Source organism: Callithrix jacchus, chromosome 12 (genome assembly GCF_049354715.1).
Source record: "Callithrix jacchus isolate 240 chromosome 12, calJac240_pri, whole genome shotgun sequence".
NCBI lineage: Eukaryota > Metazoa > Chordata > Mammalia > Primates > Cebidae > Callithrix > Callithrix jacchus.
This window is the reverse complement of record NC_133513.1, coordinates 113,230,517-113,255,748: the sequence shown is the minus strand read 5'-3', so window position 1 is coordinate 113,255,748 and position 25,232 is coordinate 113,230,517. Positions and strand designations below refer to the sequence as shown.

General features: G+C 38.5%; 1 protein-coding gene across 1 annotated transcript in view; it reads left to right on the top strand.

The window, feature by feature from the left end:
* Positions 1-25,232, top strand: part of LOC108587844 (uncharacterized) — an 84,191-nt gene that overhangs the window by 45,804 nt on the left and 13,155 nt on the right. Inside the window, exons 12-17 of the mRNA XM_078346864.1 lie at positions 400-500; positions 3,594-3,629; positions 6,449-6,500; positions 7,268-7,381; positions 8,267-8,433; positions 16,853-17,015. Of these exons, the coding sequence (XP_078202990.1) occupies positions 400-500; positions 3,594-3,629; positions 6,449-6,500; positions 7,268-7,381; positions 8,267-8,433; positions 16,853-17,015 (633 nt within the window). The remainder of the gene's footprint in view (positions 1-399; positions 501-3,593; positions 3,630-6,448; positions 6,501-7,267; positions 7,382-8,266; positions 8,434-16,852; positions 17,016-25,232) is intronic.

The window sequence follows — 25,232 nt, the reverse complement described above, 5'->3', positions numbered from 1 at the left end:
TATTCATTGCAATAAATTTCTCTTGTACCAGTATTATTTAATACAATACATTTTATTGTAATAAATTAATAGAAATTCTCAGCTGCTTTATATCATGGTAGAAAAAACGATGAAATTGTATTTTAAACTCTTGTCATTATCTATAAAGAGAATTCATAAAATCCTTGTTAGGTTTGATGACAGGTAGCATATTAAGAGCAGCATTTTCTAACCCATATCTCAATATCACCTCTGGAAGTTAAGAGCCTCCTCTGGTTTTTCTATACAGTGCACATGATATCACACTCAGGCAGTTCATGGAGTGTAAGAAATATCTTAATGCTTTGTCATTGGACATTTTAACTGAGAAAAAAGAAACACACTTTGATAAGTTTACCTTATCCTTCCCTTCTTCTTTAGATATGTATGGATCATTTTTCTTTGAAATTCAGTTCATGCTCGACAATTTTCCTTGAAGACAGCACAACCAGCTGCCCTCATTTTGAAACGACACTAAAATCGTGAGTACAACTATTAAAATTATTTCAGCCATTTGATTGTCCTCTTCAATCAGTTTAAGAAATTGGAGTCAACTCTATGTTGATACCATATTCTAAATATTAAGTATCAATTTCTCTTTTCATCTTCTACATCATGGTGGAAGGAAAAATCTCTTAGCAAATAAGCAATTTCAGAAAAAGTGTTGCTTTTCTTTATGCCTTAAAAGAATATTGAATGCAGTGAGAAGAATAGGTTGTCTTTATTGAATGTTTTTTATGAAAAATTAGTTTTTCAATGCGTTGCAGGCCTCAGTCAATGTGTACTACTTTGGACATTAGTCTTAGAAGAAGGAACAGTTTTCTCTCCTCTGGCACCACAGTGTATCTGCATTTGAATTTCTCCCATCGTGCATGAGCACCTCATGGGCCACAAAGATGCACTTTGAGAGCACTCTGGATGAAGTTTATTTTTTAAAAGGAACAACCACCAACACCATCATGGACAGGGTCTGTCCGTGGTACATTATCATCTCCTTGGTTATGAGTGTTGATTTTTAGAGCACAGTTTGCAAAGTGCTAATTTAGAATATTAATGTCCTTATATTTAAATTTTCTTTTCATTCTAGAAATATAACTAGCTATCTTATAAACAATTTTGTTTTGAATGCACTAGCCTTTTTAGCAAATTCAGTTTTCAATAACTGTAAAAATGGCAGGTTTACACTCATAATAATGTCACTTTCCTCCTTCCCTTATAACAATAGTTGAGATGAAATTTTGTTTCAGCACAAATTGGAATCAAATTATATCTTAGGTGCTCAGTTTTGGGACCTATTGAGTAATCACTAAATGTCTGTAGTCAGCCAAGTTTCTTCAATTTTTTTCTTTTTCTTCTTTTCTTTTCTTTTTTTTCTTTTTGATATGGAGTTTTCCTCTTGTCTTATTGCCCAGACTGGAGTTCAATGGCACCGTCTTGACTCACCACAACCTCCACCTCCCAGGTTCAAGCAATTCTGCCTCAGCCTCCCAAGTAGCTAAGATTACAGTCATGCACCACCGCAGCCAGCTGATTTTGGTTTTTTTTGTTGTTTTTTTTGGAGAGTTGAGGTTTCTTCGTGTTAGGCTGGTCTTGAACTCTCAATCTTAGGTGATCTGCCCACCTCTGCCTCCAAAAGTGCTGGGATTACAGGCGTGAGCCACCACACCTGGCTGTCTCTTAAATCTTTGAGCATAAAAACAAACAGACTACTTTGGCTAAAGTCCCTGGCTGCTTTTGAATGCAAGCGATTTTTATGTGTTAGCATAGCATGCCAAAGTAGCTTTGAAGATAGTCTTGTTCAAACAAATTTCATGCTTTTTTCCTCATTCTCCTAATTTTTAGAAGTCTACTTTCAAAACAAAGTAAGTTTTAATTTGCCATCAGCAAGTTTGAGAAATGATCATTTGATGTATTCACTCTTGGTGAAATAGAGGTTTGTTGAGCAAATTAATAGGGCAAATTGGCTTCAGGAGAAGATTTTGAAAAATGTTCATCACAAATTAGTAGTGCACTGTTATCAGTGGGATAGGTGGAACTCATTGGGATCACTTTTGCAAAATTTGTCTTCAAAATACATGTCTGTAAATACATGTATTCTCTAATCTCCACTTTCCCTCTTCCTTCAGGCACTGAGAAGCCTTTTAGGAAAACATAGCATCTTTATGTGAAGAAAAGCATCCCAGAAGGTTCTGATTTTCATCCCAACTCAATCATTTCAAATTTTGCTGCACATTGAAATCACCTGGGAAACTTTTAGCAGCAACCCTGATGGCCAAAGTTATATCTGATGCTAATAATTGAAAATGAGGCAGTTATTAAGGCTTCTCAGGTGATTTTAATGTGCAGCAAAGTTTAGAGCCACTGCCTAATTTAAGTTTAGGGCAAGAAACTGCTCCTATTTGGACCTTGGGCAAGTCAGTTTTAAGATTTGTTTCCCTGACCTGTAAAATTAGTGTTGCATTAAATGTCTTGTAAGGTCATTGGTCCTTTCCAGCATATAACTTCAAATTCTGTGATTTTAAAATTTTTTCAGTGATGAAAACTACTTAATGCACTATAGAAGTATCCCTCTGAAGTGCTAATGTTACAGGCTTTCTAAAAAGTGCTGATATTGTATTGACCTATTATTAAAATTGAGATTTGCCTTCCCTCAGTTATTTTGACCCTCATTGTAGACACTGAGGGCAAATGGAAGCACATAACTTATGTAAGAGAACCTCTTGTTTTCTGAAACAGAGCATCAGTGGGTAACTTAGGAATACAGTTACATATATCTGAAGAGTTTTGTGTGTTCATAAATATTTCGTTAAACTAACTGAAGATACCTGCCATTGATATTACACTGTATCATGCTACACTACCTTGTTAGCACTGCTTATTTTAGGATTGCTGTACCTATTATTGATGTCATGTGAGCTTATGTTTACTGATATATTTTCTAATAATTATGCAAAAGCCATAGATATAAATTGCATGAGTCAGGGTGTGGTGGCTCAAGCTGTAATCCCAGAACTTGGCTGAGGCAGGCAGATCACTTGAGGCCAGGAGTTTGAGATCAACCTGACCATCATGGCAAAACCCCATCCCTACTAAAAATACAAAAATTAGCCGGGCATAATGGCACCAAGCTGTAGTCTCAGCTAATTGGGAGGCTGAGGCATGATAATTGCTTGAACTCGGCAGGTGGAGTTTGTGGTGAGCCAAGGTTGCTCTGGGCAACAGAGCAAGACTCTGGGTCACACAATAAGTAAATACATAAAATAATTTGCATGTGATGAAAGGTTTTGTGGGTAGAAGAACATATAACAGGGAAATATGTTATTATTTATAAATTATAATCATCAACAGAAACATGTTTTCTAACAGGGTATTGTATTGCCTTGCATTTTTATCCTCATATTTTTGCTAAAACCCAAGAAATGAAAACAAAGTGCCCTTATGATACTTTTCTGAACTACAAGGTTTTAATTTCAGGGCCTCTAGGAGAGTTTCCACCACACCCTTGTAAAAAAAATGTCTTCAGACCTAACAATTGATAATATCTATTGTTATATTGAATGTTTTTCCTTCCACAGTGTCGCCTTGGACTTCTATTTTCTTATCAAGGAAAGGTGAGCTTTTTAAAAAACTGTCTTGTTATTCTGGCTAATTACTTTGCAAGCTATGAAGCCCTTTAGGTCACAGCTCTGGACATCGAGAGCTGTATCGGGCCTACTAAAATATCCAAGCAAATTATTTGTGTTTTCTTTGGTCCGTAACACTTTTAATTCTTAAATGATTGGGAATCTCAAAGAGTATGTATTTATATTGATGATATTGATATTTACTGTCATAGAACTATAAAATTGAGATTTTATTTCAAAATCTATTTTTAGTTTAGATTTCACAGCCTTACCACTGTTAATATCTCGATCTAGATAACGCTTTGTCACAAGGACTGTTCTGTGCGTTGCAGAAAGTTTAGCGGCACTGGTGGCCTATACCAAGTAGATGTCAGTAGTAACCCATGACCCAGGTTGTGACAACAGAAAATACTCCTTGAGAACAATATTGTTAACATAGATTTTTAAATGAGAAAATAGATTTTCTACAACAAAAAGTAGAGTAAAAAGTGTGTCATGTATTTATATTATTGAAAACCCCGAATGTCACACTTAGTAGAAGACAGCTGGATTCTCTAGGTCTTTCTTTGCAATTTGCTTTAAGAAGCAATAAGATGGCCAGGGGTGGTGGGAGGCACCTGCAATTTCAGCACTTTGGGGAGGCCAAGGCAGGCAGATTTATTTGAGGTCAGAAGGTTGAGACCAGCCTGACCACCATGGTGAAACCCATCTCTACTAAAAATACAAAAAACAGCTGGGCTTGATAGTGCATGCCTGTAGTCAAAAAAGGGAAGCAATGACATGACCTAATCTCGTGCAAATATGTAGTTGGTAAAAGGTTCATTTTTAAAGCTTTGAGACAGCTGTGGGTGTTTAATAAGTGAAAACTTGACAAGTGCTACTTTTTAAAATCAGTTCTCACTAATCTGTCTTGCATGGTAAATGGATCTTTTCCTCCATACTTGCATTTATACTATCATGCATTAGTTATTTGGAATATATTGGTTTATGTTTTATTGTGTCAAAAATCACTTTTAACCACCGATATTCTTTTAAAAGTCTTTAAGTGTTGAAAAGCTGTCAAGCCTACAGTAGAAGGAGCGAGATTTTCAAAGTCCTCAGGAAAGCTTAATTTATCATTGGGAACACATGTTCATTTATTTTTGATAATGGTAATTGTCCTTTTTTTTTTAGACTGAGTCTCACTTTGTCACGTGGCTGTAGTACATTGGCATGATCTCAGCTCAAGCAATTCTCTCACCTCAGACTCCTGTGTAGCTGGGACCACAGAGGTGTGGCACCACATCTGGCTAATTTTTGCGTATTTTTGGTAGAGACAGAGTTTTACCATGCTTTCTAGGCTACTCTCGAACTTCTGTTGGAGCTCAAGCCATCTACCTGCTTTGGTCTCCCAAAGGGTTTGGATTTTAGAGGTGTGAACCATTGCACCGGCACAGTGGTACTTTTAAATAAAAATGATGATCTGTGAAAAAAGTGATTGTTCTGCTGACAATTAAATCATAAATTTTTCTTAAACACAACCATACTGCAGTCAGCAGAAGCGCTTCTTCTTAGCTTTCTACTGATTCAGAATATTGAAGAGACATGTCAAGATTTAGTAACACCATTAATTTTTACCACCTCAACAAAGACATTCTTAAGTACTTTAGACTGCTTTTTAACTGTAAGGGACAATAAAGAACAGAATTACCATCAATGTAATTGGTACCACTGCCTTGATTTGGGCTGAGAAACCAGCAGTTTTATCCATTTTTGCTTTTATACAGTTATGGCGGGTGTTTATGAAAAAGTAGCCAGTGTCTTTGTATTACTTTCTCAAGTAAAAAAAAAATTGTATCAACTTTCTGAGATTGAATTAGTATGATTATCAGAAGTGTCCAGCAGACACGGTGGCTTAGGCCTATAATCCCAGCACTTTGAGAGGCCAAGCAGATGGATCATCTGTGGTCTGGAGTTCAAGACCAGCCTTGCCAGCATGGTGAAACCCCATTTCTACTAAAAATACAAAAGTTAGCTGAGCATGGTGGTAGGCACCCATAATCCCAGCTACTCAGGAGGCTGAGGCAGGAGAATAACCTGAACCTGGGAGACGGAGGTCGCAGTGAGCCAAGATCCCACCATTGCACTTCAGCCTGGGCAACAAGAGTGAAACTCCATCTCAGAAAAACAAAAACAAACAAACAAAAAACAGTGTTGACCTCTTAGGCCTTCTCAGAAAGGGTCTTCAGGATCCCCAGAGGCCCACAGAGTACATTTGGGGAACCACTGGTTTATCACACAGGCACAATGCATTAGTTTTACAAAGTTTAAAGTTAAAGACTAGCCTCTTTTAAAATAAAAGGGCAGATGAGTTTTTAATCCAAACAACAGAAAATAAATAAATTGATCATGAAAGTATACTACAGAGGACTAAAAAGAAAGGAGGCTAGGAAATCGGAATCACGTTTACATTTATGAAAGTCCTAAAGACTTTATTGCCCATTACTACTTTGTAAAACATTCTTGTGTTTCAGGTGGTGAAGAAGAGAGAAAATATGTTTGGTGTATTGCCATTGCCTGTTAGGGAGGGTCGATACCTATAGGCAGTTCTGACTGGTTATTGTGGAAAAGGCTTCACAGTGCAGGATATGATGTGCTGAGGAAGAGGTCAGGAAACATTCTGCAGGGCGGGATCCAGGAGAAGAATTTGTAAAAACTTTGCTTTGGTGAAGTAAACACCAAAGCACATAGGAGGCATTGTTATACCAAACAGGTATTATGCTAAGATATTAACAGTTTCTGAAGTAATGCACATTCTTATTTTATAGAGAAGGATATCTGTCTTACAGAATATTTGATGAACATGTATACCCATTGAAAGTAAGTGGCACTTTTATTGAGGTTGTATTTTTATCATAGACTTGTATTTCTTTCATGCTGATGTCAAAGCTGTCTTTAAATTTTCCCATTTCGTGTTGCATTTAGTCCTCTTAGGTGTTGTAAAAAGAATGTGTTAGAATAAGAACTGATCTGCAGCTGTTTAGTGAGTGAACTAGTATGAGTAAATCTATCAAAATAACAAAATGTATCTTTTAAAAGACAGTTATTAGTAGCATCAAGCAATATGAGTATATGTAAATACTTTTAACACAGAAGCATGACATTTATGAAGAGTTAAAAATAATTTAAGTTTAAATCAACCTACATGTTATAAAAATTTAAAAATGCACTTCCTCAAGTACATAATAGCCACATGTGGCTAGTGACTATTGTATTTAACAGCATAGGCTTAGAGCCTCATGGTTACAGGAAACTGTATTTTCTCAAAGTTTATTGCAGAGAATGACATGCCATCAGTAAGGCATTAAAGCCTAAGGGTAGCTTACATTTGGATAGAATTATGTGGTGCAAAGGGTAAAAAAGAAAAAAAATTTTCTGCCCTTTAGCTCATGATTTTTAAGTGAATGTTGATGAGTATTAAATTATGGTATTTTAAGATCCCACTGTTCATATTGTAAAAACTGAAAGACGTCTCACCCATCAAAATCATTGTAAATGGTACATGGGCACAAATGTGAACACTGCTGTCTTAAGAGCACTTCAGGTTTTCTCTTCAGTGGATACTTACATTGCATCCTTTCTTTCAGCACAGAACAGAAGAATACATTATGTATGATCCTTCAGAGACAATGATTTACAAATTTATACATACCCTGTTTTATGTAAAAAGTCTAAAGGTTGCTGTCGCCATCATAATTATGGTAAGATATTTTCTATTTATAAAGCATCTTTAGAAATTGGTCTTGTAGAGCGGCCTGGCCAACAAGGTTAAACTCTGTCTCACCCAAAAATACAAAAATTAGCCACTCATGGTGACATGCCCCTGTAGTCCCAGCCACTTCGGAGACTGAGGCAGGAGAATTGCTTGAACTCAGGAGGCAGAGTGCAGTGACCCGAGATTAAGCCAGTGTACTTCAGCCTAGGCAACAGAGCAGGACTCTGTTTCCAAAAAAAAAAAAAAAAAGAAATTGATCTTGTAAACAGGGTAGTATGTTCCTGATTTTAAGTGAAAATAGGTTTCTGAAATTATCTCAGAACTTTAAGAGAAACTTATGACAGGAAATACACACATTAGAGTTGAATCATCATTATGGCTTAAATGTTGCCTTGGATTTATGATTACAGAACAATTTCTATTAAAGGCAGCAGGAGGGATTTCTGATTTCTCCCCCCACACTTCAGTGCACACATGCACATGCAGTGTGCTCACATCCAGGGCATGTGGAGGGCTTGGAATGAAGAACAGTAACAAGACCATCTGGTTCATGGGCAGGAATGTGTGCCATTGTAGGTCTAAGCTGAGTCCCAGGGTGTATCCCCAGGCAATTCTCATGTATGTTGTGATCGAGAGCTTCTGCCCTCAGTTCATTGTTCCTTGGATGTGTTAATCCACCCCAGTGGGCAGAGTAGGTAGCAGAAATATTTGGGCTATGATTGTGATATGGCCCCTTACTTAACCTGATGAAACAAAGTCTTTGTAGAACATAAGAATAAAAGGTCAAAACCAGAAGTATTCTGCTTTTTCATAAGGGTTCTTATCACAGCACTTAAACTGAGTTAAATCAAAGGCCAATGCTGTTTTGCAGGTGTACATCCCAAGACTTATATGGTATTCTCGTATCTATATTTGTTCAGCCACCTGGAGGAGGATTATCCTCGGAGCCATTCTTGTTGCCATCAAGGTTCGGAGCAATGTACCTGTGTGCAATAAGGACTTGTGCAGGCGCTTTGAGAAAACTACAGTTGACAATCTGTAAGTTTGTATGGTTTTTGTGAACTTTCTAACCATTTTTGAATACTTTATTTGCTCCCATAAACTTCAACACTTTGAGAAATACTTTTAAAGTTTACATTATGCAGATAATAAGAATGGGCATAAACACCACTCTTTTTTTCTCCCCAGTTTTAGAAGAATTGTTCATATTTTTCACTATTCATTGGTGGGTCTTGGTAAATTGCCATTGTAATAATCTCGTAAATGAAAAAGTATTTTTCTGGTGAATGTTTTTGGCAAATATCTTACCAGTGTACAATGAGAAACATAATAGTACAGTCAGTTTTCTTACGGCTTTTACAAGCTGCCTGCAAGTTCTATTCTCTTTGTGAGGAGCGCACATCTGGTCTTTGAAATAACTGTTTGCCCATTGACAGGTCTGGGGCCTCTGCATTGTGAAGTATAGCTTCACCCTGAGCCATACATTGTGTATTTGTGTTTGCTGTTGTTCTCCCACTTTTCTCTAAAGATCCGTTTTATAGAAACCTTGAGATATGGAATAGCCACAGTTCTCTGTGCCCCTATTTTCTCCCCATTAGGAGCATTGCATCACTGGGCTGATGAGTTAGAAGTTCCAGTGTTCCCCTCAGGCAGTCTGAGAAACATTGCTGGGGCATCACCCAATGCTCACCACACTCAGGAGGTTCCCAGGGCATTAATGCAACCACAGCAGCACTTGGAGGGCCCCAAGTTATCTGTGAGAATGCAAGAAATCTTTCTAAATCATGAGGGTTGCTCACAGATGGCAACATGACACTGAAACAGGAGCTTCATGGGTCTTTCTTTCAGTCTGGCCTCATGACTGCTGTAAAGGGAAGGGTCTTGGAGCTGGTTGGTAGGGTGCGCCAGGGAGGCATTTCCAGCACAGGCTCTCACAGTGTCCACTAGTCAGCGAAAATGGCTTTGTGGGTGACACTTAGGAAAATCTGAAGGAACACCTCTTGACATGGAAGCATATGAAGCGTATGAAGATGAAGATCCTCAGGCTGTGGCAAGAGGTTTTAGTATTTCAGGTTTTTTGTTTGTTTGTTTTTTTGTTTGCCTATTACTCCAGATAAGACTGTGATTCAGGATGTATGCAGTCACAAATAGAAGTCTCTGCCAATTGTGCTCCCCACAGGAATAACAACTTTAGCAACTATCTAAATTAAAAAGCACCTCCATAAGAACTGAAAATTATTTAAATGTTCATATGACGTGACTGAACAGCGTAGAAAAGACCATCTTGAATTGTTGATGCCACCACTGTGAACCTGTGGCAAGGAGAGAGGCTACATGCGTGGGGAAGGGAGAGCACAGCAGCTGCAGGACTTTGCCTGAACTCAGTGCTGCCTTGTCATAGCAGAAAGCAAAACAAAGCTGAATGCACCCAAAGGAAAAACATTTAGACTAGCCCCAACGATAGGGGAGTTATTCATCCCCATGGTTGGAACTTGAGTGATGAAAGCCTGGCTGCCATGGGATAAAATAGTCTGGGGTTTTTAATAAACCTGAAGGACTGTTTAGGTCACAAGAACTGCAACTCCTAGTGCCATCTGGACAGACCTAATGCTGTCCCAGAGGTCATGGCCACAGGGGTGCTTGTATCACTCCTCTCCCAGCTCCAGGAAGCTTAGCACAAAGAGACAGACTTCATTTGTGGGAAAGTAAGTGAAGAAGCAAGTCTGGGTCCATTAATCTAGAGAATTCCTTCAGGTCTGATCTCAGACCACCAACGTGGAACCTCCACAATTCTGCAAAAACCAATGACATTCTTCACAGAAATAGAAGTAAAAAAAATGAATCCTAAAACATACAGGCAACTACAAAAGACTCAGAATATTCAAAGTCAACCCTGAGCATAAACAGACAAACCTGAGGGAATTACATTATCTAATTTCAAATTACCCTCTAAACCTGTAGTAACCAGAACAGCATGGCACTGTGATTAAAAACAGGCACGTAGCCCAGTGAAACAGAATAGAAACCCAGACACCCATTCATACATCTGCAGTGACCTCATTCTCTATGAAGGTGCCAAGCACATGCAATGGGTTAATGACAGTCTGTTGGTAAGGGGTGCTGGGAAAACTGGATATCCACATGCAGAAGAATGAAACCAGGCCTCTATTTCATACCTTATACAAACATCAAATCAAAATGGATTAAAGATGTAAATCTAAGTTGGGTGTGGTGGCTCACACTTGTAATCCCAGCATTTTGGGAGACCAAGATGGGTGAATGGCTTGAGCTCAGGAGTTCAAGACTATCTGGGCAGTGCAGTATCTCTGTCTTTTAGAAAACTAAAAATAGATTTAAATCTAAGACCTCAAATACAAAACTAAAATAAAACATTGGGAAAACTCTCCACAATATAGGACTGGGCAAATACTTCTTGCATAATGTTTTATAAACACAGGCAACCAAAGGAAAAATGGGCAAATTAGGTCACATCAAGTTAAAAAGCTTCTGTGCAACAAAGGAAACAGTGAACAAAGTGAAGTGACAACCCACAGAATGGGGGAAGGTATTTGAAAACTATCTGACAAGGGATTAATTACCAGAATACTTAAGGAGCTCAAATAACTCCATAGAAAAAAAATAATCTGATTTTTAAAATGGGCAAAATACCTGAATAGACCTTTCTGAAAAGAGGACACTTTAGGCAGGCTTGGTGGCATGTGCCTGTAATTTTAGGAGACTTAGGTGTGAAAATTATCTGAGCCTGGGAGGTCAAGGCTGCAGTGAGCTGTGGTTCTGCCACTGCACTCCAACCTGATTGAGAAAGTGAGACGTGTTTGAAAACTCCTTAAGAAAGGCATACCAATGGCAAACAGGTATATGAAAAGATACTCAACATCAATATCATTGATGTTCAGAGAAATGCGAATCAAAATTACAATGAGAGATCATCTCACCGTACTTAAAATGGCTCTTATCATAAAAGGCAATAACAAATGCTGGTGAGGATATAGAGCAAAGGTAACCCTTGTACACTGTAAGTGGGAATGTAATTTAAATACAGCCACTATGGAGAACAGTTTGGAGGTCCTCAGAACTAAAAATAGAGCCACCATATAATCCAGGAATCTCACTGCTGGGTATAAACCCAAAAGAAGGGAAATCAGTATGTCAGAGAGTTACCTGCACTCTCATGTATGTTGCAGCATTATTCACAGGAGCCACGATTTGGAAGCATTCTGAGCATTCATCAGCAGATGAGTGGCTAAAGAAAATGGTTCATATACACAATGGAGCACTCTTCAACCACAAAGGAGAATGAGATCCTGTTATCTGCAACAACATGGATGGAAATGTTAAGTGAACTAAGCCAGACACAAAAAGACAAAATTCACCTATTCTCACTGATTTGTGGGAACTAAAAATTAAAACAATTTAACTCATGAAGATATAGAGTAGGAGAATTGTTTGCAGCTGCTGGTAAAGTAGTATGGAGGATGAGAGGAGTAAGGGGTGATGGTTAATAGGTGTACACATTTGGTTGGAAAGAATAAATATCTAGTATTTGAAAGCACAACAGGGTGACAACAGTCAAGAATAATTTACACTTTAGAGTAACTAAAAGAGTATAATTGAATTATTTGTAAAAAAAAATAAAATAAACACATGCTTGAGGTGCGATTAATTTTTCATTTACCCTGCTATGATTATGACACATTATAGGCCTGTATCAAATAATTATATATACCCCATAAATATGTACACCTACAATGTACCCCCGAAAATTTTTAAAGACTTTCATTCAGAATTACCAGTGTATATTTACAGTTGAAATGAGGCTTCTTGTAACCAAGAAGAGACTAGTGATGGCTGGTTGCTGTTCAAGTGGCTGCTAAGTTACCACTTTGCCAATAGTATAAACTGAGTTGTCATGGTGATATTGCTAGTAGCCATTTTAGTAAAGGATTTAACAGAAAATGAACGTCATTTGAAAGTTGCAGAAGCTAAAGTTCTTAATCACTACTGTCATCAATTTGTAAACTGGTTTCTTTGTGTGAGTGAGTGTGTGTGTGTGTGTGTGTGAGAGAGAGAGAGAGATGGAGTTTTGCTTTTGCTGCCTAGGCAACAATGTGCAATGGGGGGATCTTGGCTTATGGCAACCTCCGCCTCCTGGGTTCAAGCAGTTCTGCCTCAGCCTCCTGAGTAGCTGGGATTACAGGCATGTGCCACCACACCCAGCAAATTTTCTATTTTTAGTAGAGATGGGGTGTTACATAATATTCAGGAGCCTGGAGAGACCAATGGGTGAAACAGGAGGATTTTATTGAGGTGGCCACCAGCTCAGCGGATTTGCATCCCCAGGCTGAGAACCTAACAAAGACAGGGCTTGATTTGTTATACAGCCAGGATGACATAGCAACTAACAGGTTTACAGAAGCCAGAGAAGGAACAGTTAACTTGTGACATGTCTTGTGATGTATGTTATGTTTGAAAATCGCATTTTCAGAAACACATTGCACATTCTTTGGTGTTATATTACCCCATGACCTTGCAGCTGGTCTGCAAGAAAAACGGGAGTCCTGAGATGCCTGGGAACTTTGCTGAAAAAGTAGGGAGAGTAGATAAGGTAGATTTGATAGGGAGTTAGTTAATTTCAAGCAGAGCTGGGGGCTAGGTCTTATATTGAACGGAACCAGTAAACTTTTATTATGTAGCAATTACAGACTACTAATATTATTTAATTTCTTTCTTCACGGGTTTCTCCATGTTGTTTCTCCATGGGTCACGCTGGTCTCGAACTCCTGGTCTCAGGTGATCCACCCATCTTAGCCTCCCAGAGTGCTGGGATTATAGGCATGAGCCACTGTGCCCAGCTTGTAAACTGGTTTCTTGAAGGGAGCAAAATTTGTAATGAGAAACACTTAGCTCCGCTATAGTGGCAGTTAAATTTATCTCAAGACCTGCAGCTAATCTGGTGGGGCTCTAGCTCTAGTTCCAAGGTCAGAGAATACACAGAGAAATGTGCAGGTGTCCATCACTCCAGAGACAGTGATGACAGAGGCCAGCCCCAGTTCTACATAGTGCCATTTGTGAACGCAGAAGCATCGGGAGCTATGCTCTGAAGAGGAGCTATGCTCATGATCTTTGGAGATTGAAAAACATTACAACAAAATGTTTAATGCACATTTATCTTGTCCCTCTACTGTTGATTGTTTATAATGGTCTTTTTTTGACTGTAAATTGAACCTTTTAAAAATTAGTGTCTATCAGGTTTTTTTCAAACTTTTCAACATCTGTTAGTCTTGTTAGGATGTATTTTTCTTCAGAAACATCACTAATTATCAGGGAATTTCAAATTAAAACCACAATGTAATATCACCTTACTCCTGCAAGAATTAAAAAATCAAAAAATCATGTATGCTGGTACGGATTTGGTCAAAGGGAACACTTAACACTGCTGATGGGAATGTAAACTAGTACAAGCACTGTGGAAACAGTAGTGCCATCAATCCAGCAATCTCACACTGGGTATCTACCCAAAGGAAAAGAAGTCATGAAAAAGACAAATGCACATGCATGTTTATAGCAGCACAGTTTACAATTGTAAAAATGTGGAACCAGCATCAATGCCCATCAATTAATCGGCAAAGAAAATGTCAAATATACATACCATGGAATAATGCTGAGCCATAAAACAATGAAATAATGGCCTTTACAGCAACCTGGTTGGAGCTGGAGGTTGTTATTCTGAGTGAAGTAACTCAGGAATGGAAAACCAAATATGTATTCTCTGTGAGAATCCAAAGTCATAAAATGATACAGTGGCCTTTGGGGACTAGAGGGGGAAGGTTGGGAGGGGGGTGATGGATAAAAGATTGCATATTGGGGCTGGGTGCGCTGGCTGAAGCCTGTAATGCCAGCACTATGGGAGGCCGATGCAGGTGGATCATGAGGTCAAAGGATCAAGACTATCCTGGTCAACATGGTGAAACCCCGTCTCTACTAAAAATGCAAAAAATTAGCTGGGCATGGTGGCACGTGCCTATAATTCCAGCTACTCAGGAGGCTGAGGCAGGAGAATTGCCTGAACCCAGGAGGCAGAGGTTATGGTGAGCCGAGATCGCGCCATTGCACTCCAGCCTGGGTAACAAGAGCGAAACTCCATCTCAAAAAAAAAAAAAAAAAACTAAGGAGATACATATTCTGTAGGGATAATTGTTGTCTTTAATAACCACTATTAGTAAACACGATCATTCTATGAAATACCATATTTTACAGTTAAAATATGTTTATGGAAATACACAAAAGAGATTATGAAGTGCATATGTTCCTATAGTAAATTAAGTCCTGGTCAGCTGATTATTCGTATCTGACTGACATTCCCATCACAGCCTTGTGGTTATTTGAATAGGAAATTAATGTTGGAAGTAGTTTCAGCTGGGTTTCAGTGAAACCAGTGAGAAAACCTCATGTCTGCTTATATCCTAACTGCTTTCCATACCGGAGAACTTCAAGCATTTGTTGACTTAGCCAGTGGATAAAACATTGAAACATTAAAAGCAAGAAACCAAGTGTGCTGTTGAGGTATTGTTTTATGCAATTAAGTCTTCACAGTGATTACTATGAGAGTGGGAAGATTACTGTCGTTTTGTATTTATTTAAACATTTGACCAAGTGCTGGATACAGTGGTTCATGTCTGTAATACCAGCACTTTGGGAGGCCAAGGTAGGAGTATCCACTTGATCACAGGAGTTTAACACCAGTCTGGGCAAAAAGTGAGACCCTGTCTCTACAAAAGGAATTTTTAAAAATTGCCCAGTTAAGTGGCACAAGCCTGTAGTTCCAAGCCTTGAAAGGCTTAGGTGCGTGGGTTACTAGAGCCTGGGAGGTTGAGTCTGCTGTGAGCTAGTATCACGTCACTGCACTTTAGCCTGGGTGACCCCGTCAGAAAAACAAAAACAACCTTTGGTCAGGACAGGTGATTAATCATGCTGCAGAGGGCTGCTTCGAGCCTGTTTCCCTCTCAGTGCATTCAACTCATCCCCACATTCTGTTGTGGCCAGGGGTGACAGATGCTGAGCACCTTGGGGTTTCATTTCTAACAACTCAGGAGAAACTGTGTAAGGCTGGCACCCTACCAGAAGGCATCTCATAAAATGAGTTTAGTTTAGCCAAGATGTCTCTCTCTGATCTTTCTACCATTGGAAGTGTAAAGAGTATTCCTGCCCCATAATAGTGACAGCTAATAAATGGCATTCATCATTTCTGTCATCTGATCACTATTGTGTCTTGGGAGTGACCGGGAAGTCTGAGTTGTGCAATAGAACGCTCAAGAATGATCCCGAGTCAGCTGCACAAGTACAGAGGAGGTCTTTCTCCTCATCCCAATCTTGGGGTGCTGGATTCAGAATGCACTGCAAGCAGCTGTGCCCTGTTTGGACATTAGCATAGGAACCCACTTCCAAGTGTGTCAAAACAGAATTTGGAGCCATTCTAGTAGCTCAGTGTGATATTTTTAAATAACTAGAGAAAAGTTTGTTTACCTGACTTAATAAAAACAACTGCTATTAAATGCATATAGTATTGTTTAAAAAGTATCTACAAAATTGTAACTTAAGTGATTTTTTGCAAAAGAAGTGGAAGTAATACAGAGAACCTTTCAAATGAAGAATCACTGAGAAACAAAATAGAAGTAGGGTAACATTTACTTATGTATCTTTTTGAAGATTATACAAGAATGAATTTGCATCAGGCTTTTCAATTTATGAACATGAGTAGGATTTCCCTCTAGGGAAAGTTTTCACATCAATGTTGAAGAAATTCTTAAAACTGTAAACTTCTGTATTTGGTAATCTACCAGGGTTCCAATCCAGTGTGCTTTCTTATGTTTATAAGGTCTGTCTCCAGTGTGTATTATCATGGGTCTTGGAGCAAATATCATGTAAATGAAGGCATTTCTACATTCTATACATTCATAGGGTTTTTTTCAGAAAGGAGTTCTTATCTTCTTATGGAACTGGAACAACTGAAGACCTTACCACATGTTTCTATTTATAAGGAATTTCCCATTGAATCCTTTCATGTTTTCAGAGAAGTAAAAAAGCTGAAGCCTTTACCATGTTTCTTAAGTTTATGTCATCTTTCTCCATGTTAAATGTGAATATGTCTTTGAAAAGGAACATAGGGAAAATCAAGTTTATTAACATTTTTTACATTCATGTTTCATTTCGGGTACAAGTTTTTTTCTGAGTTTTCAAAGGGAATTGGGAAAGTTGCACTCCTTCTTGTATTTCTTCACTAGATCGGGTTCTGTCCAGTGAGTTATTTTATGAATTCTAATAAACTAGAGCACATGATGGCCTTACCACATTTCTTACATGAGAATAATGTTTTTGAAGATAGCCCAGTGAACTAACATGGTCCTGTGTTTGTTCTGTTGTGTTTCTCCTTCCCCAGGAATAAGTTGGAAATGAACTTCTTGGAGCTAATTAATTATGATACTAACGTTTCTAAAAGCATTTATACCGTATACTACTTCCGTCTTCGTGACCTTGTATACATGTATGGCCTGGGTTTGCCTATTTGCCTTCTTGACACACAAAGAGCATGGGATCTGCAGGTAAGGCTATGAAGTAACTAAGTGGGTTTTGAGTCAAACACCAGTGCCAACATTTATGACTATGTCATATGAAGTAGTGATTAGAAAAAGCTTCAAAATTAACATACTGAAGAGCTTATTAACCTTTTGGCATTCTATTTCCTGTATCTCTTATGGTTTTTCTAAGGATTCACATTTTTGGAAAATTATAGATGTTGTCTCTTTTGTGGCCATAATTCAGAATGTTTTAATCAAATTAAATTTATTCTTAATGAATTTGAACACTTTGAACCTTTGCCCTTGTAAATAATATACAGAAATGATTTCTTGCCATTGTACTTCTTTTTTTTTTTTTTTTTTTTGAGACGGAGTTTCGCTCTTGTTACCCAGGCTGGAGTGCAATGGCGCGATCTCGGCTCACCACAACCTCCGCCTCCTGGGTTCAGGCAATTCTCCTGCCTCAGCCTCCTGAGTAGCTGGGATTACAGGCATGCACCCCCACGCCCGGCTAATTTTTTGTATTTTTAGTAGAGACGGGGTTTCACCATGTTGACTAGGATGGTCTCGATCTTTTGACCTCGTGATCCACCCGCCTCAGCCTCCCAAAGTGCTCGGATTACAGGCTTGAGCCACTGCGCCCGACCTGCCATTGTATTTCTAATGATGTCTACATACGTAATGCACTTACCACTCTTGACTACTTTTTGTTACTCGGTTTGCAAATTTCTATCATTTTCTACTGTGTATTCCACAGTGCAGTCAGTCCTATGGGCGTGTTAGAGAAACCATTAGTGCCTAAGCCAAGAGACATGCACTTAGACAGTATGAGGCATGCGTGTCTCAAGTACTGGCTGCAGGAAGTACATGGGATTTTACTGGAAATGATCACTTTTATGGAACAAAGTAATATTTATGGTTTGTGACTTTTGGTAAGTACACAGCAAAATTACAACTGACAAGGAGGAACATTTAAAATAGGCGTGTGTGGCATCATGGAAATATTTTAAAATAATACAATTTTCTACCATAAGCATAAAAGTAGTGCCTTTTGACACCTAATCATTAGACTTTGATGACATTTCAATACAATCCAGTACATGCCTGCCCGGTTACAATTTTCTGTGAGTATATAATAACTTGTAGATTGGGTAGAATGTGAATAGATTAATAAACTAACTTTTTGCAAAACTGTGCTTTCATTATTTTTAAGGCACAAGTGCACAGGTAACAGATAATACTGTTAGAAGCCTGTCACAATACGGTGACATTCTGGGGAGCCCAATTTTTAAGTAACTTAATAAAGCAAGCTCCCCTTTGCTCCCGCAATCTAATTCTAGCCCTGAAAGGAGATGGCCTAAGTAAGCTGCCAGAAGGGGGCGTGTAAACCTCAGCCAAAGTAGCTGTAGCTGAACTAGCTAAAGGATCTGCATGTGTGGCTTCCCATCAGTGGTGATTGTTAAAAGGATAGAACCCTTTTTAAAATTGTACCTCTTTTCTATTTGACATTCTTAGGCTTTATCAAGGATGGAACAAGACAAAGTGTTCTATACTGCTCGCAAGACCGGGTCTTTGAGCGTTGATGACTTAACTAGTCTTCAGCGCGCTAAGGCCATCCTCTCCTGAAGGAAGAAATGAGGGGTCATGTAACATCTGAATCCCTCACCAAAAAAGACAGGAAAATACCACCTCTCCTGCTAAATAACTAGAGATGTTTGTATTTTCAAAAGAAGAAATACCTCAATTTAAGTTAACTCAAAGACAACTAAGATTGCCCTTTATAATAAAGAATGGGACCTTGTCAGGGCAACAACACAGTCTTCACCCTTCTGTTTCTTTTAATGTAAACAGAGTTATAGAAATCACTCCAAAGTGTAGGCTCCTTCTGCCCACTCACAGATGCTTGCTTAGTGTGTCGGCTGATAGCTGTGAATGGTGTCAGGCTTTTTTTGTTTTGTTTTCAGATGAGTCTCTGTTGCCAGGCTAGGGGGCAGTGGTGTGATCTCAGTTCAATGCAATTTCCACCTCCTGGGTCCAAGCCATTCTCCTGCCTCAGCCTCCCTCCTTAATTAAGTGTTTTAAGTAGCTGGGATTACAGGGGCACCCGGCTTGTGTAAGGCTTTTAAAACAATGATTTAAATTTTTTAGATTTTAAAAGATAACTTTTTTGTTTTTTAAAAATATTTTTTTTCCCAAATTGCAGTATTAGTATTCAGATATGTCAAAGGAGTTCATGAATAGCACAGTCTTCTTCCTGAGGGTCCTCCCCTTCGGGTGTCCCAGCCTGCTTGCAGCAGCCATAGACGGGGTCTTTATACTGAGAGAAGCTACAGAGCTCTTGAAAGCTGGGAATGCACAGGCAGACATGATCAGAGTTGAGAATAGATGGGTTGTGATGTCCTCTTTGAGGGAATAATTGTTATTGTCCCGAGGCTGTTTCCAGATATTGTCAAATAAATTCTGATGTAGGTAAGACGTGATTTTATTCTAAAGGAGTATTACAATGGGGAAATCGCCAGGCATCAGATCTGCAAGCATCTCATAAAAGGCATAAAAGGGCTGTGTTTTTTATGGAGGAGCAAGCAAGATTAGAAGGAAGGTGGGAGGAAGAGTGGAGAATGGCAAAATCAGATTCAAGCTGAGGGAATGTTTCAGCCAGAAGTCAGCCTGTTCTTAGGAGGGGCATAAATGGGGTCTGTATGTTGGCTCAGACTGAAGGCAGAGCAGAGTCCGGGAGCTGGGGAAAGGAGAGAAACTTAAGCAAAGTTGTGATGGAATTCCTGGAACCCAGGAGGCAAAGGTTGCAGTGAACCAGGATTGCACCAGTGCAGTTCAGGGTGACAGAGTGAAACTCTGTCTCATTAGTAAATAACTAAATATTTTAAATAAAGTCTTGTTTTAATGAATTATAGTTTGTATTTGTGTAATTTTGTTAATATAAAAGACCCACCTCTGGAAAGACTATTAGGATTTTCTTCTTACTCATATTCAACTAAATTATACCACCCTGTTTTCTAAAAAAAAAAAAAAAAAGTGAAGTTTCCATTAACTAATCTTATTATCAATTTACATAGATGATTCACAACATGCTTAGACTTTCTGTTTTGCCTAAATATTTTCTTTCTTGAACAACCTGGTCATTTTATTTTAGAACAAAAAATTTACCACACAAGATTCCTTCTTATATAAAATTGCTTTTTTTCACCTTTATCAAAAATACTTTTTTATATCTTTAAGTTTCTTCTCTTATTTCCTGGTTCCTATTACATCATTTTATACATAACTTTTATGAAACTTTGAATTAGACAAAGATATTGACCTCCTAATAAGAACATTTTAAAAACGTTTTTCTACATTTTTTGAGTTGGAAATTACCCAGCTACTTTATATCTGTTAATAACCTTAGATACCAAATCATATGACAAGTCTGTTTATAACCATTTATTAGATTAATGTTTTATCTAGTTGATGAAAACTGTGATAGTCATTATTTAAAGTAAATTCCCTGTTAACCATTTTTATAGCTGTGAATTTCAGGTGTTTAAGTAATTTTCTTTTCTGTTTGTTTGAGACAGTTTTGCTTTTATTGCCCAGGCTGGAGTGCAGTGGTGCAACCTGGGTTCACTGCCACCTCCACCTCCTGGGTTCAAGTAATTCTCTTGCCTCAGCTTCCCAAGTAGCTGGGACTACAGGTGCTCACCACACAGGCTAATTTTTTCTGTATTTTTAGGAGAGACAGGGTTTCACCATGTTGGCCAGGCTGGTCTTGAACTTCTCTCTTCAAGTGATCGACCCCCCTTGGCCTCCTGATGTACTCCCAAATTAGAGGCATGAGCCACTGTTCCCACCCCATTTAAGTACTTTTCTTAAGGTTAAATATAAGAGTATTTTACCAATAACTCAGAATGTAGATGTTTTCATTAAGCCAAATTATTTTATGTCTTTTTTATGAAAAATTACACAAGCAAAGACCATTCTGTCTTGGGCCGGGTTGTATAGTTTTATAACCCTTATAACAAATCTTCATCGTATTCTGCAGGAATAAGCATGAAATCACGTGATCGACAAATGCAAAGAGCAATGCTAGGAATTTTCACAGCATTTCTAACACTTTCTCAATAATTCGAAAACCAGCTTATTTATAAAAGGTTTTACTTAAGTCACATAAATGTGAAAAAGCATTTGGCTAGTCTTTTTATTGATAAAATGGTTGACATATGTACTTGTATTTTTCTTTAAGCCCATGAATTAGAGCTCTTTATAGTAGAGAAATATTGTATACACAACATGCAAATACACAAATCTATTTGGCATGCTGTCAGAAGTATGACTTACAGATTCATGAGATTCATGAGACCTTTCTCTATCGTAGACTTTTAAATTTTTTTATATTTTTTTATTTAAGTAGTTTTTGGGGTAACACGTGTTTGGTTACACCACAACAAACTCACCACCACAAAAAAATATATAGTTCTTTATTTCAAAATGAATAATTGAAATTTTAATGTTTTTTATTTCTAACACTTGGTACTAGTGCTGGCTTGTTTTTGAAGAAAAATTGAACATTTAATATGATTTGGAACATATGTAGAAAACAGTTTCTGCTTTCTCATTTTTCAGTGGTGACTTTTGAGATTTTGGTGCACTCATCACCTGAGCAGTGTACACTACCCAATGTTTAGTGTTTTATCCGTCATCCACCTCCTGCCCTTTCCCCCAAGGCCCCAGAACCCATTGTATCATTCTTATGCCTTTGTACCCTCATAGCTTAGTTCCCACTTAGGAGTGAGAACCTAAGATGTTTGGTTTTCTACTCCTCAGTTACTTCACTTAGAATAATGGTCTCCAGTTGCATCCATTATATTGTTCCTTTTCATGGGTGAGTAGTATCCGTGGCATAAATGAGGTCTAGTTAACTCCAAGGCTGCTGAGAGTAGGTGCGCTAGAGACATGGGTGAGAGTGGATAATTGCTATTCTCTAGGCCCTCCCTGCTTTATGAATGCAAGCTGCTTTGGCACCTCTGGGTGGCACCTGCCAAGGTTGCTGGGACTCAGGGATGCAAGGACAGAAGAGGGAATACCTCTTCCTCACATACCCAGGATATATCTGCTAGGAAGAGAAGGAAACCAGGTGTGCCTGCTCCCCTGCCCATCCATCTTCCATCTGTACCCCTTTGAAATCCATCCTGAACCCCTGGGACTCCTTTGAAAAAACATCTTTTTCTTTCTCCTCTTCTGTCCTGTCTTACAGAGAGGTAATTTTGTCTCTATACTATGGAACACTTTCCTCAGATGTATCCTCCAAACTGAGAAAAGTTAATTTTCAAACCTTAAACTGGTTGGCTTAGGATTGGGCTCAGGGGAAGGGAACCCAGAAGGTCAACTTGCTGGCCAAAGGGCCAAGTTTCTTTTTACCAGTGGCCTCCCTCTCCTGTGCAAACTGGTAAAAGGCCTTGGGACTTTTACCAAGGCTTTGGTAAAAGGCCTTGAAAGCTGTCTTTACCCCTCCCCTTATTTTGATTCACTTTGATTTGTTTTGTTTTGTTTGAGAATTTCTCTCTTGTGGCCCAAGCTGAAGTTCAGTGGTGAATCTTGGCTTACCAACCTCCACTTCCCACGTTTGGGAGATTATCTTGTCTCAGGCTCCCTAGTAGCTGGGATTTAGGCACCTGCCACCATGCCCATGTAGTGTTTTGTATTTTTTGTATTTTTAGTAGAGACAGGGTTTCACTCTGTTGGCCAGGCTGGTCTCAAACTCCTGACCTCAGGTGACCCACCTGCCTCAGCCTTTAAAAAGTGCTGGGATTACAGGCATGAGCCAGCGCACCTGGCTCAATTTGTTTTGATACATGTTTTCTAATAATCTGGTGTGTGTTGTCTCACCTTCAGCCATCAAAGGTTGAATGGTCAAGCAGCTGGAGCCTTGGACAATGACCCCTTCTGCCAAAAACCCTTAGGCCTCTGAGGGGACTCTGAGTGCTGTTTTCCCAAAACTTCCTCATAGTAGGAAGCAGCATCCTTATTCTAACAGCAGTTGGATGTACTCATTTAGAGAGGAATAAGGTGGCTGAGTATAAAGGGGTCATCAGAGAACCTCCAACAGGCCTGCACATTGGGAGGAGTGGGCACTGGAGTGGAGCCTTGGGAAGTTCGCACTATTTTCTGTGTGGAGAGCCTGGCCTCTTCCCTTCCTGTATGGAACCTGGAATTCAATCTGTGAAGTGGGAAGCCTAGGCTAGCTCTCACTCTGCTGAGGGTCCCTGGTTCCTCTTTATCCTTTTCCTTAATAAATTTTATTTTTCTCACCTTTCAAAGTGTCTGTGAGCCTAGTATTTCATGATGGTGTGACAAGGACCCTGTCTTTATTCTGGAATGTTTTCCATTGGTCATTCATGCCTCATCATTCATCCCTACCCGATGAAGAATCACCATGACAGAAAAGATAGTTCTTTACATTTTATTTCAAGATGAATAATTGAAATAATTTTAATGTTTTTTATTTCTAACACTTGATACTAGTGCTGGCTTGTTATTGAAGAAATACTGATTGAGTACTTAATAGGACTTATTACTTAGAACATATGTAAAAAATGGTTCCCGTTTTCTTATAGTCTAAAGAAAACCTGTGTAAACTCCTTTACAAAAACAAAGATTTTATTTGTTTCTATCTATCTTATAAAAGTAACTTGAAGCAGATCTGACATTCTTGAATAATTTCTAACTCTATTTTTGGCCTGATTCTCCATGATTGTGAGAGAATAAAAATAAAACTAAACGAGTATATATTCTGGTCTGAAGAAAGTTGTCTTGAACATTTTTTTAAACATAGAAGTTTCAAGTTTCATGTCTTCATTGTATTTTTAAAATGATTTTTTGAAACATTTTTACTGAATTGCTTCTTTTGAAGTCACTAGAGATAAAAGTTATGTAATTTAATAATTTATTATTAGGTTTATTATGAGGCCTCCCCAGCCATGTAGAACTGTAAGTCCAATTAAACCTCATTTTCTTCCCAGTCTCGGGTATGTCTTTATCAGCATTGTGAAAATGGACTAATACAGCTATCAAGCTACAAAAAGACATGTAGGAATCTTAAATGTATATCGCTAAGTGAAATAAACCCATTTGGAAAAGGCTGCATACACTACAACTTTATATGACATTTGGGGAAAGGCAAAACTCAGTTGTTGCCAGAGGTTCATGGGAAGGAGAGAGGGATGAATAGGTGGAGCACAGGGCATTTTTACTGGTAGTGAAATTATTCAGTATGATATGCTAATGGTGGATATGTGATATGCATTTGCCAAAAGCCATAGAACTGTGCCACATAAAGTGAGTCTAATGTAAACTATGGAATTCAGTTAATCATAATATATCAATATTAATTCATCAGTTGTGTATTTGTTGGAATTGATGAGCAATATTGATACATTATAATTAATTGAAGTCCATGTATCAATTATTGATACACTTATTAACACTAATATAAAATATTAATATAACAGGGGAAGCTAGGTTTGTAGTGGGGGAGAGGTATGTGAAAACTCTGTATTTTATGCACAATTTTTCTATAAACCTAAAACTGCTCTAATAAGTAAAGTCTATTGGCTGGACATGGTGGCTCATGCCTTCCAGCACTTTGAGAGGCCGAGGTGGGCTGTTCTCCTAAGGTCAGGAGTTCAAGACCAGCCTGACCAACATAGCAAAACCCCTTCTCTACTAAAAATGCAAAAATTAGCCAGGCATGGCATTACAGATGAGCACCTGTAATCCGCTACTCTGGAGGCTGAGGCAGGAGAACTGCTTGAACCCAGGAGGAGGAAATTGCAGTGGCACTTCAGCCTGGACAACAGAGCAAAACTCGGTCTCAAAAAAAAAAAAAATAAAACAACTCTCAAGTGTACACTTGGCTGTGGGGAGAAAAAAAAAAGTAAAGGCTATTACAAAGGAAAAAATTATGTCCTTGTAATCTTTTGAGACTTAGTGTAACACACATAGTATTCAACGATATTTTATAGCTGTCATTCATTCATTTAGACTATTATATGATATTCCAGTGTGTAAATATACTACATTTGTCTGGTTTCTCATAATGGATATTTGGGTTGCTTCCAGGTTTTTACTACTGTGAATAATGCTGCTATGAACATTCTTGTCCATGTCTCCTGTGATAAATGTAGAAGAGCCTTTCAACCCCTCAACCATTAGACCACCAGGGAGAACAAAAGCTTTTCTTTGATC